At 37.7% G+C, this 19,545-nt stretch overlaps 1 protein-coding gene across 12 annotated transcripts in view; it reads left to right on the forward strand.

Annotated features, from left to right (window-relative positions):
• The window catches only part of TENM2 (teneurin transmembrane protein 2), a 2,592,228-nt gene extending 2,573,598 nt beyond the window's left edge, over positions 1-18,630 (forward strand). For all 12 annotated transcript variants that reach the window (XM_056575104.1, XM_056575105.1, XM_056575107.1 and 9 more), the window contains 4 exons: positions 4,590-4,886; positions 7,371-8,985; positions 13,940-14,070; positions 16,803-18,630. In XM_056575104.1, the coding sequence (XP_056431079.1) occupies positions 4,590-4,886; positions 7,371-8,985; positions 13,940-14,070; positions 16,803-17,564 (2,805 nt within the window). In that variant the 3' untranslated portion in view covers positions 17,565-18,630. The remainder of the gene's footprint in view (positions 1-4,589; positions 4,887-7,370; positions 8,986-13,939; positions 14,071-16,802) is intronic.
• The last annotated feature ends 915 nt before the right edge of the window (positions 18,631-19,545 follow it).

Raw genomic sequence — 19,545 nt, forward strand, 5'->3', positions numbered from 1 at the left:
TTTTTTAATCTCTATATATTTCTATATGTCTCTGTTATACTCACTATGTCATAATTCTCCTCAGACATTATTAACTTCAGTTCACCAGTTTTATTGGTCAGACTTCCGGCATTAGTTAACATGCAATTCAAAGATGTATGTTTGGTTTTTTTTCCTATAAAGCCTATCCCTATTAACTATTCTAACTCCTCCCTCTGCTCTACCCCCAGGTACATTAATAAGTCCCACTATCTTCCCCTCTATGATGTAGGTCCCCCCAGTAAAAGTAAAAAAAAAAAAATACACTAGGATGGAAAAACTGACCCGTGTGACCTAAATGAGTACATCCAGACTAGCTCTGTAATATTGTGTTATCTTGGCCATAAATAAATCTCTTCCCACTCATCCAGCACTCTGTAATGTATAGTGGTACCATTAAGTAATACTCAATTGAAAATTAACATAAAGCATCAGTATTGCTCATTTATGAGATTAGTAAGTTGATAATATCCCAGTAACTCATTGATTTGATTTACGGTGACACATGTTCACTGACTTGTAGCCATATCCATGTTTTTGACTAGTCTTTCAAGTGTTTTTGCAGTCTGATTACCACTAGGCTTAGAGGGATATTGTATCCATATAACCTGCCACACAATTATGAAGAGCATTTAACCTTGCGTGTACATGACTTATGGAATCTATTTGTGGTTATCATTAGCTACCGTCCATTAGCGACCAGATCTTACTACTACTTGACTTTGAGAAGGAATAGAGTTGATATTGTTTTGCATTCAGGTGCTGTGTCTTGGAGGATAAAAATAGGCCACATCTGGCAATCCAATCATTAACAATGGGATTTTAGCAAAGCATAATTGATTTTGGACTTAGCAGTTGATTATTTGCAATAATTAATCTGTTTGCCTGAGAAGTGAGCTCAGCATTTTGACTTTTTTTTCTTTAGAAAGTAGCAGCCTACAGCAAAATTCTGACACTGATTATTAAAAAGTTAATAGAGGTACTTGTGATAATTAACCAAAGTTAAATGCACAAGTCTTCCAAGTGAAACCTCGCTACAGGTTAGATTTCCTGGCATCATGTTTATGCAAATGAAAACATTGCTTTATCTATCAACACCTCAAAATTTAATTGTCTGGTGTTAGTTCCCGTTAAAGTAATCACATCTCTGTTTAGCTCTTTTTAAATGAAAATCACTATGAGATTATAGAAGGATGAGTGGACTGAAAATGTAATTTGAAATGAAGTAGAAAGTCTAGAGTTAATTTGCATAGAGTCAATTTGCATATTACGTTTGCAGAATCTTACTTTAGTTCTCTCCATTTCTGCACAAGACGGTCGCATTCACTTGTTCGGTGACGTCTCCATCTTCTAAAGCCATAGAAGAATCGAGAAGAGTAGTATCGCTGTGTAGTGTAACGACTTAAAGTGAAAGCTTACTTCAAAGTGTATTGGGCTGCTGTAGATTCAAATTACAATGACACTTTCCCCCCAGTTCTCCTTTTGCTTTTATGAATCAGGGAGATGAATTAGCTCTTGATACATTTTTCCTAGTTTGACTTCTATAGTTTCCATGACAACCTCAGTGGACATTTTAGGCCATCGAGTGAATTCTGTTTTTTAGCAGTAAACAGCGACATAAAGATAAAGGAAAGCTAAAAACAACTGGAGTGCCATTTTCTGAGGAATAAAATCAAATATAAATTTTCTGTCTTGCAAAGTGGTGACAGAAAGATGTAAGACGTGTGGCAAATCACAAGTGTCTAATGAATTTGCTAAGTTACCGGTTCTATTTATGTCAATTGTTCTTTTTTTTTTATAAAGTTAAGAGGCTGGGCTTAAAATACAGAACTTGTTGCTGATAGAACATGTCAAACAATCTAATGCTAGGTATACTACGGGGTGAACCACTCACAGTTTTTCTATTATCAAGTTAAATAGGGATTTTAATTGGAATGAAATCTGAATTGAACATATTTTCTTCTCTTTTCTTCTGAATGGCATATCCAGTTGTCATATTCATAAAAATAAATACACAAACAACTTAGAATCGAATCACAAATGCAGTTATTATAGTTATTAGCGAATCCAAAAAGAAGTGTAAAATAAAATGTTGATACTTCTCTGCTTCTTTATATTTTCTCCTGTGTTTGATGCATATGTGGCTCCAACTCCACAGCCTTCTGATGTGTTTTCCCTCCATTTTATTTTTCCCTGTACCTCTTTCCTCTTATCCCCTTATTCCATGCCTTATGCATATACATGGTTGCTGTTAAGTGTCTGGCCTCTGTAGTCACTTTTGAGCATTTGTTTGACAGGGGTGTGGGGCTTAAAGCAAAATGTACAGGGTTGTAATGTAGGTTAAACAGATTAAAATGAGATATAACTTACCTGGATTTGTGGTCCGGTTCGTGAGACAGACTCATTATAAGCGGGCATTGCTAATATGTTAATGGCAGGCTTTGCGCAACAGAGATGGCATCCAGCACACCTGCCTCTATCTCCTCTGCACCCATATGCCCATCCACTTCTTGAAATTTCATGGAGGACCCTTGACCCATGTGAGCACTCTGTGGTCAAGCATATGAGAGCAGAGGGCATGCAGGCTCCCTCCTCAATTGCGCATAGCCAGTAACTCACATATTAGCAATGCTGACTAATAATGGGTCTAGCTTCGAAACCTAATTTTTATCCGATTCACCCACACTATGTCCCTGTGTATTGGGTTTAGTGTGGGTGAAGCGGCTGTTAGGTTCCCTTTAACATATAGTGGCTTTGCTTAAATTGACAAGATTTTGACATATATTAAAGTAAGCTAATTAATAGATGGTGTAACTTAGGGTTCTAAGTTGGTAAATAGCACATAGATTTACTTTTCTTGCATGATTTTGTAAACTGGGGGGGGGGGGGCATATACCTTAGACAGAATTTAGCTGAACTCTGTCTAAAGTCTACAGAGACCATACAATTCTCCCCTCAAAGATAATGTTGGTGGAGAGAAGGCTTGGATTTGTATTGTTCTGGGAGAGATAAACTGTGACCACAGTTGTCTGCTGTGGCTAACCCCTCTCCTAAAACGTTCAAGTCAGCTATTGGCTGAATGAACATTAGTCCGAAAATTACTGAAAGTGTATAGCCCCATATTACTGAAAGTGTACATTAAACAGTCTACAATTATATTGTTGTATAAAGTGGTAAAGATAAATAAAAACTGTCTAGTAGAATGAGTATAGTCTAGTTTAGTAGTCTAGTAGTATGACTGGTTAACATACTCCCTAAAGATGGGTAACTATACTCAGTTTCAAATGGTTCTCTTAAATGAAATCCCAAAACACTCCTAGCCTTACTCCTGTTGGAATCCAATTCTTTATTGGCAACAAGAATCCTAAATACATAATATAATATCCAAATATACTTAAATACATTAGCCTCATAACTGTCCTGCAAACGACAGGAATACTTAACAGTAGCGGATCATTGCAGAAGTTTGAGACATATTTATGGAAAAAAAAAATTAGAAAATCATAGTCACATTCCAGAAAATGGAAGATCAGCATAAAGAGACTGTTTAGCCCTAATGTGGCTATTAATGTTCTAAGGTAAAGTAGGAGTTCCTTTTTTTTTGTTTTGGTTCGCCATATAATTAATATGACATGGTAATTATGCCGTGCAGCACTACTTCCGTTACATATCACAATGAAAATGCTCAATTAAGTAAGCACAACCTCTCATAAGCTTTCTTCTCTTTAATAATGTGTATGCATTCTTTCTGTGAAACTGTTACAGGAAGCTATATTTAAGTGTGTTCAGAAAGGACAACGGTAAAACACTTTCTATAGAAAAGCAGTAGGTAGAAGTAAAATCAAAGCATAATACACAATCCCACAGCAAACTAGAGAGAAAAGCAGATAATCTTTTGATTAGAAAATATCACTGAAGACTGAGTGGGAGTGCAATGTTCAGCTTCAGAGGAGCCTTGTCTTTATGTAAAATGCTTAATACATTATTAGTGATTATAAAGTCAGTATTGCAAAACAAAAATCTCACAGATCCATCATATCACTAGACTAAAAACCTGTCATTAAACAGGATTTAAAAAATGACCAAAAATTCGAAGTACAATTACTATTGGAATTCTTTACCATTCCCTTTCCCTTCTGTTAAGGTCCATAAGCTATGTCATTACGTGCCAGGCCTGCTGTTGTGACTTCACTAAGCTCCATATGTCACTGTCTGGACTGTAAGGTATTCTGGAGATAAATATATAAAAATAACATATACCATAAAAATCTAAGTGCCCTATATAAAATAATATCTTTAAAAAGCCTCTGTCCAAATCTCCGAGTTTCAGATTTACAGTTTGGTCTACGCCAATTCCCAAGGTCCAGTCTAATGACGAACATCCCCAAACAGACAAACTGACAAATTGAGATGAGAAATGTGTAGTATCCAGTTAGAAACATAGGGTACCATCTGTCATAGCACAGTAAATACTAATACGTACTGTACAAATTCACGTAGTTACATTTACTTTATACAAAATGCCTTATTACCTGACATTAATGCAGAAAATCATATTTTTTTCCTTTTAGGTGCATGGGAGAAACTTGCTGTCAATAGATTTTGATAGAAATTCTCATACAGAAAAAATATATGATGATCATCGGAAGTTTACTCTAAGAATTGTCTATGATCAGTCAGGGCGGCCGCTCTTGTGGCTTCCAAGCAGTGGACTTGCACCTGTCAATGTATCCTATTTCTTAAATGGTCGCTTATCTGGACTTCAGCGTGGAGCAATGAGTGAAAGAACCGAGATGGATAAGCAGGGAAGAATTATTTCTCGTGCTTTCGCAGACGGAAAGACATGGAGCTATACGTATCTTGAAAAGGTAAGCAGGTCTTAATGAACTGATTTAGTAGTTGAGAAAACCTGTCATGTGATTTATGAGTAGTGTACAATAGTGGAGCAGATAAAGAAGGCAACTTAAACTTTGGAGGCTGCATTCAATCAAATCACTGTATGTGCAAATGAGGGTACGCAGGACTATCTTCAGAGTCCTGGCAGGATTTGGCCTACTTCAGAAATAATGCACACATTTACATAAAACATATTTCAGAGCCCAGCTTATTTCCCTCAATCATATCATGATGTCAGATAGGGCAGCACAAGTCACCTGTCAGATTCAGTTTAATACAATGGTAAATTGATAACATTTTTGGTCATTATAACAATATGGATGGAAAGAATTCTTCTCTATGTATGTAGCTGAGGCTGGTCAAGGATATCCACCTCTTTACATCCGGATCTAAAATTTATGGAAAATTTAAGTTAATGAAGTGATGTATTAAACACATTAAGCCATGTTCATATCACATTCTGGAGATCCATTCTCCTTTGCATCTTTCTAGTCCAAATGGAGGAATTGAATTGCATCACAAGGGAGAATGCTTCTCGTTTCCTTCATATCCTTTTTTCAGTCTAAAAGGACATATAGAGAACACATCTTTTATATTTAAAAAAGTGGGCCTTATTAAGATAAAAGGTGGAGCAGCAGCCAAATAAGTTTGCTGCAATTCTCCTTGGCTTCCACTTTCTTGTCATGATATCTCAGACATTTTCTTAAAAATCTAAAATTTACATTGGTAGTAATGGGAAATGGAAGGGAGGAGGGTATCAGGGCTTGTATGTCAGTATCCTGAAATACAAATGTTATGTACAAGTCGCATTTTGCAGAGAGATATTGCACCTTTCTGCACTATTCTTGCTAATAAAAAAATAAAGTGTGTGTGTGTACAGCAAATTTACCATCATTTATCTTAGAAACTATCATAAATTTTGCCTGAAAATTCACCTCTTTGCTGGTGCAGATTTAAAAGTCAGGCACATAAGCAATGAAAGATAAAAATTTACTAAAGGGGTACTTCGGGGAACTAAAACCAAAGCCCATCCTCTCCCTCTCACCTACCTATTTGTCTACATATCATTCATTAGCTATATAGAGAAGTTTCCCTCTTTTAGCTGTCACTTACATGCAGGTAGTGAGAGAAAGACGTCATTATCAGATCCACCTTGTCTTTGTGCAAACCACTCAGTGAGACTAGCCCCCACCCTCCTGGAAGACAAACACCATGTGATTTTTGTCTTGTCTAGGAGTCTGGCTTCACAGCCATATCTCCCCTCCCCCTCTCTGTGTGAGGAACTTGAAGGCAGAGAAGCCCAGTCTCTTCAGCACATAATGCTTCTTTTTGCCTGCTCTAGATCTTATCACTGACTGCTGATATTCAGAGAATAGCATGATTTATTGCTAGGGAGGGGGGGGGAGGATAGTTTGAAAGAAAAGACATGTACAGTGTGTGCTGCTGACAACAACATAGCATGCACACAGATAGTAAGAACACTTGGCTGGCAGCCATTACACAGAGCCACACTGACTGTTAGGAGGTGTAGTCTCGGCTGCAAGCAAGTAAAAAGAATATTCAGAAGACAACAGGGACCACAGGAGCTGGCAAAATCACAAGAATAACTACAGGGGACACAGAACAGATATTGTGGTGGCTTTGGGGCATTTTTTTTTTCACTTCCCCGGAGCACCCTTTTAAAGACATATTCCCATCTAAAGAAGTTATCCCCTAGCCACAGGATGTGGGATAACTAGTAGATTTGTGGGTGTCTGACCTTTGGGACCCCCACTGATCTCGAGAACGGGGACAAAATTGCTCCTCAAATGAATAGTCCTAACCACGCATGCACGACCAGTGCTTAACTTCTCCAATTCTTTATGGGGCTGCAGAACATGAGTTCAGTGCTTGACAATGTTCTTAATACATTTGGCACATTTTAAGGCAGCATATCTTTTATCAAGACTGGCATGAGAAATGCAAATACTAACATGTCTCTATAAAACGGCAGAAGTGGGTGTCAGTTAGATAATTGTTGTTAGAGTTAGTTAATTTTTTGTCATGCAGCAGAAAGCAATAGCCATAGACATAACTTTAATCTCATAGGCAGAAGTTCAAGCTGTTTTATACACGTATTTCTAATAAAGCATGTTGAAACTTTTTAAGCCTACAAGTGTGATTGTTTTTCAAAAATATTAAATTCAACTGAACTACATTTTGTGGAAATAACTGTCATAAAATTTTATGTTCCAAGTATTGTGCATTCAAGTAATAAAATGAGTAGTCTTTACCACCAAAATTTACAGTTCAAAATGCTATTTCTTGATGTTGGACATATCTCTTGAAAATAATCTGCAGTGCACAGAGCGTTTTGCCATTTGATTACTGATTTCATTTATATACACATATATATTTTAGGACTTTAGTGTTTACTGTTTAATAATAAAAAATATAATATTTTATTTTGTTTGCAGTCTATGGTGCTTCTTCTTCAAAGTCAGAGGCAGTACATCTTTGAATACGACTCATCAGACCGCCTTTACTCTGTAACTATGCCAAGTGTAGCACGACATAGTATGTCAACTCATACATCTATTGGCTACATCCGGAACATATACAATCCTCCAGAAAGCAATGCATCAATCATTTTTGACTACAGTGAAGATGGAAGAATTCTAAAAACTTCCTATCTTGGTACTGGTCGACAAGTGTTCTATAAGTACGGAAAACTTTCCAAACTATCAGAGATCATTTATGACAGTACTGCTGTCACTTTTGGTTATGATGAAACTACAGGCGTTTTAAAAATGGTCAACCTTCAGAGTGGTGGTTTCTCTTGTACAATACGTTATCGAAAAATTGGACCCTTAGTGGACAAACAAATATACAGGTTTTCTGAAGAAGGGATGGTGAATGCAAGATTTGACTACACATACCATGACAACAGTTTCCGTGTTGCAAGTATTAAGCCTATCATAAGTGAAACGCCACTTCCTGTTGAACTATACCGCTATGATGACATTTCTGGGAAAATTGAGCATTTTGGTAAATTTGGAGTCATTTACTATGATGTTAATCAAATTATTACCACTGCTGTGATGACACTAACAAAACATTTCGACACTCATGGCCGCATCAAAGAAGTCCAGTATGAAATATTTAGGTCACTCATGTATTGGATGACTGTGCAGTATGACAGTATGGGACGAGTTATAAAGAGAGAACTAAAGTTAGGTCCTTATGCTAACACAACCAAGTACACATATGAATATGATGGAGATGGTCAGCTGCTGACTGTTGCTGTTAATGACAGACAAACATGGCGCTACAACTATGACCTAAATGGTAACCTGTATCTGTTGACCCCTGGAAATGGTGTCCGCCTTCTGCCATTGAGATATGACCTCAGAGACAGAATAACACGTCTGGGGGATGTACAGTATAAAATTGATGATGATGGGTTTTTGAGCCAAAGAGGTGCAGATATTTTCGATTACAACTCAAAAGGTCTTCTCACCAGAGCATACAATAAGGTCCTTGGATGGAATGTACAATATCGTTATGATGGATTGGGACGTAGAGCATCATGCAAAACCAACTTAGGGCTCCATCTACAATTTTTCTATGCTGATCTCCATAACCCAACAAGAGTTACTCATGTTTACAATCACTCAAACTCTGAAATTGTTTCTTTGTATTATGATTTGCAAGGCCATCTTTTTGCAATGGAAAGCAGCAGTGGGGAAGAATATTACATTGCATCAGATAACACAGGTACACCATTAGCAGCTTTCAGCATCAATGGGGTAATGATTAAACAGCTGCAGTATACACCCTTTGGAGAAATTTATTTTGATTCCAATCCATACTTTCAGCTTGTCATTGGGTTTCATGGAGGACTGTATGATCCATTAACAAAACTTGTGCATTTTGCCCAGCGAGATTATGATGTGTTGGCTGGACGTTGGATATCTCCAGATTACACAATGTGGAAGAAAATTGGAAAGGACCCTGCACCATTCAATTTATACATGTTTAAGAACAATAATCCTCTGAGTACTGAAATGGACTTAAAAAACTATGTGACAGGTAAGCCTTTACTGCCAAGCAGAATATTAAAAGTTATTTTTCAGAAAGTGAGGGTAAAATGTGAAATACAGATAATGTTAGAAGTTTTCTGAGCAAAAAGCTATTGGTGGCCTATTCAGAGGATATGTTTTAATTACGATGCTGAAACAGCACCCTCACCAATAAGCTGTTTGGCCCAGTTACGGCACCTAGGTATACACAATGAAGACTCAGCTCCACACATTTTGTAGTGGCTGTGCTTTGTTACTGCAGTTCAGCTACCAGCTACTGGTGGCCTATCCAGAGAATAGGCCATCAATGATGTTTGTACAGAAGACTCCTTTAACTATAGCTAAACTACTTCTTAAAAATCCCAAAAAGTTGCTGTCCTTGTGGTAATTCAACCCCCTCTTCACTTGTATTGATTTAGGTAATCAGCTATGTGCAATGATCAGGTTTCCCCATATCAGCAGCTTACTATAAAAGCTATATATCAATGTAGTCTTAGGAAACTGGCATAACAGTACATGGATCTGATAAATACACAAAGATCTGTGTACACAAAGAAAGACAGAAGATGGCACTCACCATCCAGGTGTAGACTTTATTGCTTGCTAGTAGTACATCTCAAGAATGCAGGAAAATGAGGGGTCGGTGGGGGCACTCCGAGACAAACTGTTTTGTGTGGTAACACACTTCCTCTAGCCAGTGTAATGAAGTGCCGGTCACCGCACAAAACAGTCTGTCCCGGAGTGCCCCTGCCCGCCCCACCATCTTTCTGCCTTAGTTGCACTATTAGTAAGCAGTAAAGTCCATATCTGGATGGTGAGTGCTGTCTTCTGTATTTCTTTGTGCACACATTGCATACGCTGTTACATAGACTGAGCACCGCCGCAATCCATACTACACATCCTGCATGTGCACCTCCGCCTGACCACCGGTATACTCAACCTAGTGACGTAGCTGCCGGCTCCTATCACTCTTTTTGCCTCATACCAACACAAAGATCTGTGCAGATTCTGCTACCATATAATTATATGTTTATGTATTTATTGTCTTCATAACAATCAGGTTCCTGAAAGAAACAGCTTGGCAATTGTAATGTACTTTATATCAGAAAGATAGAGCACTATATGAATTGAGTAATCAAAAGTAAAGAATAACTTCAGCATAACTGTAAAACCATACATATTCTTTAGCAAACTTCACAGAATTATAATGTACACAAGGGCTTGTGCCAAGAGGTCGCCAACAAACCACTGTGCTTTGGCCAAAAGATAAAGAACTTAGGCAGCAAACTAACTTTTTGCACCAGGTGAAGGAAGGCCTTGGTACACCTTTATATAAAGGTCTGTGAGTTCAATGAAACTAATAAGAAATGCTTTTATGTTAAGCAATGCATGAAACCATCGGCTACTGGGTACAAGTGGATAAGAGTAACTCAGAGACATCTGGTACATGTGCTCTTTGAAGTTTATTGAACGGGCTTAGACAGAGTATGAAGTCTAATATGAAATCCAAAAATGAAAAAGGTGGTTTCTTTCAATAAGGATGTTCAGCTATTATGAAGATGTATATATAATTGTTTTAATAGAGTAGTCCCTATCTTCTGGGAATAGAAAAAGACCAACAGATTAAATACAACTTACATGGCATAAATTGTCGCTAAATGGCCATTTATGTTCTAAGGAAGAGTCACTAATCTTCCATTATGAAATGTGAGATAAGACATTACAGAAAGGAACAAGTGCATTGGATTTGTTCTGTGATTACAAGCTAGAAATAGGTTCTTTGAAAGAAGAAAAATCCTTCTGAACGTGACTGTGAGGAAGGAGGCTGAGCAGTTCTGACAAGTGGGGTCATGCATTTCAAATGCCTAAACGCTCAATCCAGCCATTGTCTTGATAATTAAACTTTATTAAACAAAACTGCTTCATATCTAAGTAGTCATGTTAAATTACTCTACTTATGTAGACACAAGTAAGATCCTTGAGAATTATGCTCTAAAATTGTATTATTATAATTTTACTTCTTTAAGGAGGTCACAGATCACATCATAGACTTACAAAGCGTTAAGATGAAGTAGCAGCTGCTTATTAATTTGCACCAATTAATCTCCATACTTGACATTAATCCCTTAACCATCAGATTGTTTCTATCCTAAATATCCAGACACTTTTTAGCCATTTTGCGCAAGTGGTAGTTCAACAGCCCTATGTCTGTTTTTACTTGTTTAGCTTCCAAAATAATTTTTGCATTGGTTTTTACTTTTTTGATAAATGTTTTAGAGAAAATCACAGGAAATAGGCCATACAGGTTCGACACATTTTTACTATGATGCAGATCAACCACAACGCTATATAAGGGGAGGTTGCACAGGTGCAAAATACTGATGAACAACCACTCATACACCTACTATTCATGAGGGGGGTAGCTGCCTAGTATTATAGTTGCACACGAATAAGGCATAAACAGGGTGCCAGTTGCATGATAACATTTTCTTTTTTATGGGTTAAGTGTACATTTTTCATTTTGTTTTTCAATTTATAGTTCTTATTTAAAATAACAAACTAACAATTAAAGTGTACCATGGACTTGCCATTGCTATGACAACCTCCTGTGCACTGTGAGTTGAATTGAGCTACTTAAAGTAAAATAAATGCAGGGATAGAGTTAGTCAGGGTCAGGGACAGATGGGGAAGGGGATTAGGGAAAGTTTAGATGGTGATAGGTACTCTTTTACTTTGGCTGTTTTGATTCATTATTAGCGGCATAGGCCATATTCGAATTCGCGAATATTCGCGAATATATGGACGAATATTCGGCATATATTCGCGAATATTCGCGTTTTATTTTCTCATATGCAAATATTCGCGTTTGCGAAAATTAACATATGCGAAAATTTGCATATACAAAAACAAGTACAAACAAAAATTTGCATATGCGAAAATTAGCATATGCAAATTTCCGCATATGCGACAATTCGCACACCAGTCTCACACAGTAGTATTAGAGCCTTCTTTACACCACACAAGCTGGAAGCAGAGAGGGGTGATCACTGTGATGTGTACTGTGAAAAAAAAAAAAAAGAATATTCGTAATTACGAATATATAGTGCTATATTCGCGAATATTCGCGAATTCGCGAATAAAAATCGTATTGCGAATATTCGCGAGCAACACTATTCATTATATGTATAGGCTTGAAGAAGCTATGATGTTGGCCTGGGTTAGTGGTGATAGTGTGTTTTTTTTCTCATTATTTGCATGTTATTTTGATTTTTTTACACACACACGCACACACAGATGTTATGAAAGATGGAAGTACTACGTCCACCTTGTAACCTTATATTGCTTTTTGTCTGAATTTATCAGGCTTTGTTCTGCATTGGAAATCATGGAATTTGTGAATTACTTGTATATAAATAATTTCCAAGAAATCTTGCAGAAGGCTTTTTACCGTTTAGAGAACTATCACAAGGAGCACTGTCACAAAGTACTGTCACAATGATGGCAGCAATGAGCACGATAATTATTGGCTGCAAGTAAAATAAACTGCAGCTTAAATGTAATGTGTTTATGGAGGTTTTTTGAATTTTTTTTATTTTTTTTTACCCTGCCTAAAATACAGTATGTAGATTGTTGGACATTACAACGCATTGTGTGAGGTGCATTTTTGCAGTATTTACTACTTTGGCGGACGTTGGTCAGTAAATAACTGTACAGATGCAAAATGCACAGTCATTTACCCCTCTGCTTTTTTGTGTAGCTTGCACCAAAAATTGCCCCAGAAGTTAGCCTTTTTCATAAAATAAACTAAATTAACCTGGAAAACATACATTGTTCTTGACTCACCCCCTTTTTGGGAACTAAACCTATGAACATGTCGAAAAAGTGTCATGAGAGGACAAAAATGTGGCTGTCACATGAGGAATAGTTAATTCCCACCAATTTTCTTTCAAATGTCTTATTGTTACCTCAACTGCACAGCTTATACCCCTACCTGCATGATGTCATTCATTCAAATCCACTGATCATGGACCACTATAATAGGCAGTCTTACATAGTGATACTACTACTACTACTAAGTAACTATTGCAATACTTCTTTACTTGTGGAGAATCCTAACAGATCATTAATAGAACCTATCTGGGCAAAGTGAGAAGACCTTTGGGGTAATATTTCTTTCATTTGCATGTGAACAGAGATAAAATTGTGAACATGCTATAACTTTAATGTTTCCCTGTAGGAAAAAAAAATCAAGTATATTAACCATTTATAGACCACCAAACAACTGAGAATATTGACCAGTCCACAGTTGGCACTGCAAGGGTATTCTTGAACATCCTTGCAGAGTCTGCAGCTACATGGACATTTTGCAGCTACAGTCGAGCCGGCTGTCAAAGACTTTGCAGATTTTGCAGATTGCCATCCCTACCTTCCAAGTGATTGCTGTTTACAGACCACTAGTGAGCACCAATGGCACAGTGCAGCCGGCATTTATGAAGATTCCTGCCGATACCCTGGCGATAAGAGCCAGTCTTGTCCACCCTATGTAAAAATTACTCAAAAACAAAGGGTGCACTGTTTATAAAAGAATTTAGTTGCACCAACAATTGTTAAAAGGAAAGAAATAATGAAAGAGAAAACAAACACGGCTTTTAATTCCCCAATGTACTAAATAAAATGTATCTGGGCATGAACTAAGAGACTAGCTCTGTCTTGAAATGTTTAAGATTTTTATTTTATTTTTTACGATTTTGACTAGTTGCCCTTATTCTAGTTTATAGTTCTGTACCATCCTTTTGAATCCATTTCTTCAATACAGAATTTGCTGAGACAAGGCAGATAGTCATCCTATACTCAGTGGCATGGAAGACAAGACTAATGTTATATATGTATTAAAATATACCTCATCATATACATACGAACTAAGAAATGATTATATATATAAATATGTTTTGTCCATTCACCAGATGTGCAAAGCTGGCTTGTGATGTTTGGATTTCAACTGAGCAATATCATTCCCGGCTTCCCAAGATCCAAACTGCATTTTGTGCCACCTCCATATGAACTGACGGAAAGTCAAGAATGTGAAAATGGACAGGTAGGTCTCATCCCCTTTACTTGTACGAACTGCTGTGACTCAGTGTGATATCTTACATTTCCACTTGTATCACTTCAGGATGGGATTTTTATTCTAATGATCTTATGCACAATGTGCGTTTTGCCTGCCTAGATAGTTATGGTAATTGCAGTATCATTAGCTCTTTGTGTGTATACCCTTGAGTTGTTTCTTGATTAACAGTAGTACAGGGAAATTTAAAGGTAGCCGGCCATCTGTTCCATCTACAGTATAACAGCCTATCCCTTTGGGATTTTATGACTTAAAATAAAAATATAGCTTACAGCTACAGTATTGCATGTGTGGTTTTATATATGTGCAATAAAAACAGTGTATGCGTTATAAGAAACTGGGAAATGATTCCTTTTATGGGGAATATCGCATTTTCAGCTTCACTAACTCGCTTTTTATTTACAGGACATGCAGTGCATTGGCACATAAGTTCAAGCAGGAATCTTAAAAAAAACTAAAAAACAAATGCATTGAAGGGTCACAGAATGCAGCTTTGGGATCTTAAAAGCAGCTGCATGGATTAATGTGCACTAAACATTTAATTAAGACAAAAGTAACAAAATATCAGAGCCAGACTAGCTTCGTCCTAAGCCCCAGGCCACTACATGGTTATTACCGCTCTGAAGCATGCCGAATACAATCATGTATTTGGAGCCTAATGCCAAACATTCCTGTTGCTGGCACAGGAGCTAAAGAGCTCTCTTAGATGCTTCTTACCAACACAAACTGCATTAATGTAATATTTATGGTATGGTGTGTGTCTTTGGTGATAAAGGACATTAGTGCTAGCAGAAAATGACATGCCCTGACTGATGATAAAAAGAATTGATTATGACAGTGTATATATATTCATTGAAGCCTACATAGAAGCACATCCAAATAAAAATCAGAAGGTGCCCTGCTGAGTAGTTATCACAATGCACAAAAAATGTAAAATGATTATTTCTAGAGGCCTCAAATGTATTTTGTTTATTAAATCTGCCCCCTTTCACCACGGCATGTGTATATTGAATATATATATATATATATATATATATATATATCACATATCTGACCGTAGCTGTGCCAAGATATCACCCTGAATAGCAAAAATGATATGCCATCCCAGAATACATTTATTTTGCGATGAAAATAAAGATTTAACCGACCCAGTGCTGTCAAACTTTCCAATATTGGATCATATTGACATTCCAATGGATGTCATTTCATTATGGCGTAAACTGTTAAAAGACCAGTGACAGGCACAAGGTGGGCTGTCAAATAAGTTTTTGTATATGACAAAATATTTACAATACACACCTTATTATAACTTCCTATAGTTAATCTACAGGATTTCTAGTGGTGGGCCCCACCTTGAATCCATCCAAGAATATTTCCAAAATGCAAACCGGAGTACTGTGGTCATTTATCCTCATGTCACGTGCAAAATTCCTGTGAGTGACGCTTTAAACAGCTGGAAATCGCACATGCACAGTCTTTCTTTGACTTTCTCCTAAACTGCAATTTACACTGATGTTTCTGTGAGCAGCAGTCATGCAGGCCTTACTATTAGCGATCCTGATGCTTGCAAATTTTTCTGAGCGGTTTGCTGTCATCATGTTCAATTTGGAACACTGCGTGAGCAACTTCTGCAGAAACACTCAGCTGTAATAGTCCTTTAGACTTGTTTTATGTGTACTGAATAAACAGGAGGCTACACTAAAACCATTATATCTTATATACACTGTGCAAATAATTGTAGTTATGCAAATACAGGTTTATTTCTGATTCATGCTTGACCGCATGTGGTTTGCAGGCCTATTTGTAGATAGCAGGAAACTCGTAATGCACTGGCCTAATAAACTGGGCTGCATTAAAGGGGTATTCCGGCCCTAATACATCTTATCCCCTATCCAAAGGATAGGGGATAAGATGTATGATCGCAGCGGTCCGCTGGAAACCCCCGCAATCTGTCATTCCGCACCCACCTTTGTGAGCTCTCCACAGCGCTGGAGACTCCGAGTGTGAAGCATGACGACCACGGGGCCGGAGTATCGTGACGTCACGACTACGCCCCCGTGGGATGTCACGCCCAGCACCCTCAATGTAAGTTTATGGGAGGGGGTGTGAAGGCCATTGCGGAGACCTCACAAAGGTGGGTGCGGAATGACAGATTGCGGGGGTCCCCAGCGACGGGACCCCTGCGATCATACATCTTATCCCCTATGCTTTGGTAGGATAAGATGATAAGATGAGTACCCCTTTAAGGTGCTGCCCTTTTACAGAACAATTGACTTTATATTTGAAAGCAGAATTTCAGGATAGGTGCCAATATTTAATCACAATTTTGCTACATACAATTTTGCCTCATTTCTCTTTATTTTAGAAACATTCAGCTGAGAATTCTGAAAACAGCGGAATGCGCGCGTTATTGCTTGTACTTAATACTTTACATTTGATGCCTTTTTTGTACTAATCTCACAGTGGAGTACCATATAAATCTCAAAATGTTTTTCACATTTATTTGTAATATAAGACTTTACTTTTCTCAAATAGCTGGATAACTTTTCTAATTTCATGTGATTTACTTTTGTACTAAATTAAGGACAAACTGTAATTAAGGCAGTATAGCATGACCTTCAGAAATCTGTGCAGTCTAGTTACCATGGTTCACTGCATTACTTTTTAACTTTCTACAACTAATTCATTTTTCTGTCTTACAGCTAATTACGGGTGTTCAACAGACCACTGAAAGACATAATCAAGCATTTATGGCATTAGAGGGTCAAACCATAGTGAAGCGGCTGCATGCAAACATAAGGGAAAAACTGGGACACTGGTTTGCTACCGCAGTTCCTATAATTGGAAAAGGAATAATGTTTGCAATCAAAGAAGGTAAAGTGACAACAGGAATGTCCAGCATTGCCAGTGAAGACAGCCGGAAAATTGCTCTTGTGCTTAACGGAGCTCACTACCTGGAAAAAATGTACTACAACATTGAAGGAAAGGACACTCATTATTTTGTCAAAATCGGCTCCTCCGACAGCGATCTAGTCACCTTGGGTCTGACAACTGGTCGCAAAACGCTAGACAGTGGGGTCAATGTCACAGTCTCTCAGCCAACCCTGCTGATAAATGGAAGGACTCGCAGGTTTACAAACATAGAGTTCCAGCATTCCTCTCTCATTTTAAACATCCGCTATGGGTTGACTGTCGACACCCTGGATGAAGAGAGAGCGCGAGTTCTTGACCAAGCACGTCAGAGGGCATTGAGCGCAGCTTGGGCTAAAGAGCAGCAAAAGGCACGAGATGGCAAAGAAGGTAGTCGCTTATGGACTGAGGGTGAAAAGCAGCAAATTCTAAGCACAGGAAGAGTTCAAGGATACGAAGGGTACTATGTCCTTCCAGTAGAGCAGTATCCAGAACTAGCAGACAGCAACAGTAACATCCAGTTCTTGAGACAAAATGAAATGGGAAAGAGGTAACAAATTAATCTGCTGTCATCCGTCCCGGGATGAATCAGTAGTAATAACTGTTATCTCCTCTCCTAAGGAGATGAAGACCTAAATGGGGCACTAGGCTGAATTGTTTTGAGACAGTTAAGCAGCAACAAAAGCTCACATTTTTTGAGTAAACTGCTGCTGACAACCACAAATCGAAGTGGACTTAAAGCCTGACAAAGTAAAACACAACTAAACAAAGTACCCCTGTGATATTACCCACTTCTTCTGGGTCTCTCTTACAAATAATAATAAGAATTAAGGCCTCTGATTACCTCACTTCTTTGATGTGGGGGAAATACAGAAACACAAAATTTCCCAGCGGCCGCCCTTGCAAGACCTTTTGCTGAAAACTACTCAGACTGCTTCTTTGATAAGTATTCCAACATTTTGATTTACAAAGAATGCTTACTGCATTGAAAAATAAAGACTAAGACTATGGAGTGATTTCTAGAAACAACTCTAAAACTAAGAGCACTGGATAAACTCTGACAAGAAACACAAACTTACTTGCACTCTTATCCCAAAATGCTCTTACTTAATTTATTCATTAAGTGGGTAGAGTGTGACGTGTGAGTCAAATGGCTTTCACTACAGTTAAATTCATCCTCTTGTTTGTATTTGAGAAATCCATTGTGGACAATACAGTATAACACAGTTACAGGGTGTAGTCTGTTTAGAATCAGTAGTTTGTTGGTATCAGTTTCAGTAGAGATGTGGGCATTGTGACACTATCGCAAATGGGCACCACTTCTGATCACCCTGTTAATATAAGAAGGCCAGATGGCACAATCACTGTTTCAGATTAAAACTAGAAATGTGTTTGTTTGGTCAAAACAATAAACTGAGACAATCACCTTACAGTCACCACAAAATGATTATGAACTTTGGTATTTTTTTTTTTTTTTTTTTGTAATATACATGTATGAACTGTTCATTGAGTTTTTATATTATTTTAATTTGCTGCTAAATGAAAATTAGAGACAGGCAAAGATAATTTATGGCAAAGTGTTTAAATTGTTTATACATAAATAAAGTCTCTAAAACTGTGGATGGTTTTCTCTAGAATGTGGTCTATTTTTGTAACTGCAAGTGGTTCTTTGTATTTGCCCCAAATCTGAGACTTATTATAGGCAACTATAGCGTTTCAATATATCATATGAGAAAAGAAAAACCTCTTGAGGGTCTATTCACATGTACAGTATACTGCGCATATTTGATGCACAGCATTTGAAGCTGTGTTCAGTCATTTGGCTTACATTAAAATCCTGCAAATGAAATATGTGCAGGATACGGAATGTGTGAACACACCCTGAATGTGAACTAAGCCTAAGGCTGTGTCCACACAATGGAATTTCTGAACAGAATTCTGCATTGGAATTACACAGGAGATTCAGCAGCAGCAGAGCCTTATTGATTTCATTGCGATTCTGCTGCGCTGTTCACATATCAGAATTTCTGCGCCAGAAACAAACAAACTGAAATTAATAATCTGGTGTCCGCAGAAAGAATAGAAATGTCTATTCTTTCTGCGGACACCACACGGAAATGCACTGCAGCTTATGAGACAGCTTATTTCCAAGTGGTCTCCTGTCTGGGGAATGTCCGCTCAGAGATTTTCCATGGGGAAAGAAAATGACTGGAAAATGAAATATGCCACAACATTTTTCTATGTGTGAGCATGCTCTAAGGAATATTTTCATTGGCTGGTTTTACCATGATACTGGTAGGCTTGCTAAAGGATACAATATATCAGAAAACAAGATGTTTTGACTCAATGGCCCTTATTTACTAAGAGTGGAGTGTAGGTTTCTTTGTGGGTTTTAATTCCCTACAATTTATTTTCCACTGTATTTACTAAGGTTTCCCTACATTTTCCACTTTCCCTACACTTTGCTTTTTTTACACATGCTCTGATCTGTCTGGTTTTCCTCAGTTCAAATCCACCACATTTTCTGTGGAAACC

This window comes from Hyla sarda, chromosome 4 (assembly GCF_029499605.1).
Source record: "Hyla sarda isolate aHylSar1 chromosome 4, aHylSar1.hap1, whole genome shotgun sequence".
In the NCBI taxonomy this organism is placed as follows: domain Eukaryota; kingdom Metazoa; phylum Chordata; class Amphibia; order Anura; family Hylidae; genus Hyla; species Hyla sarda.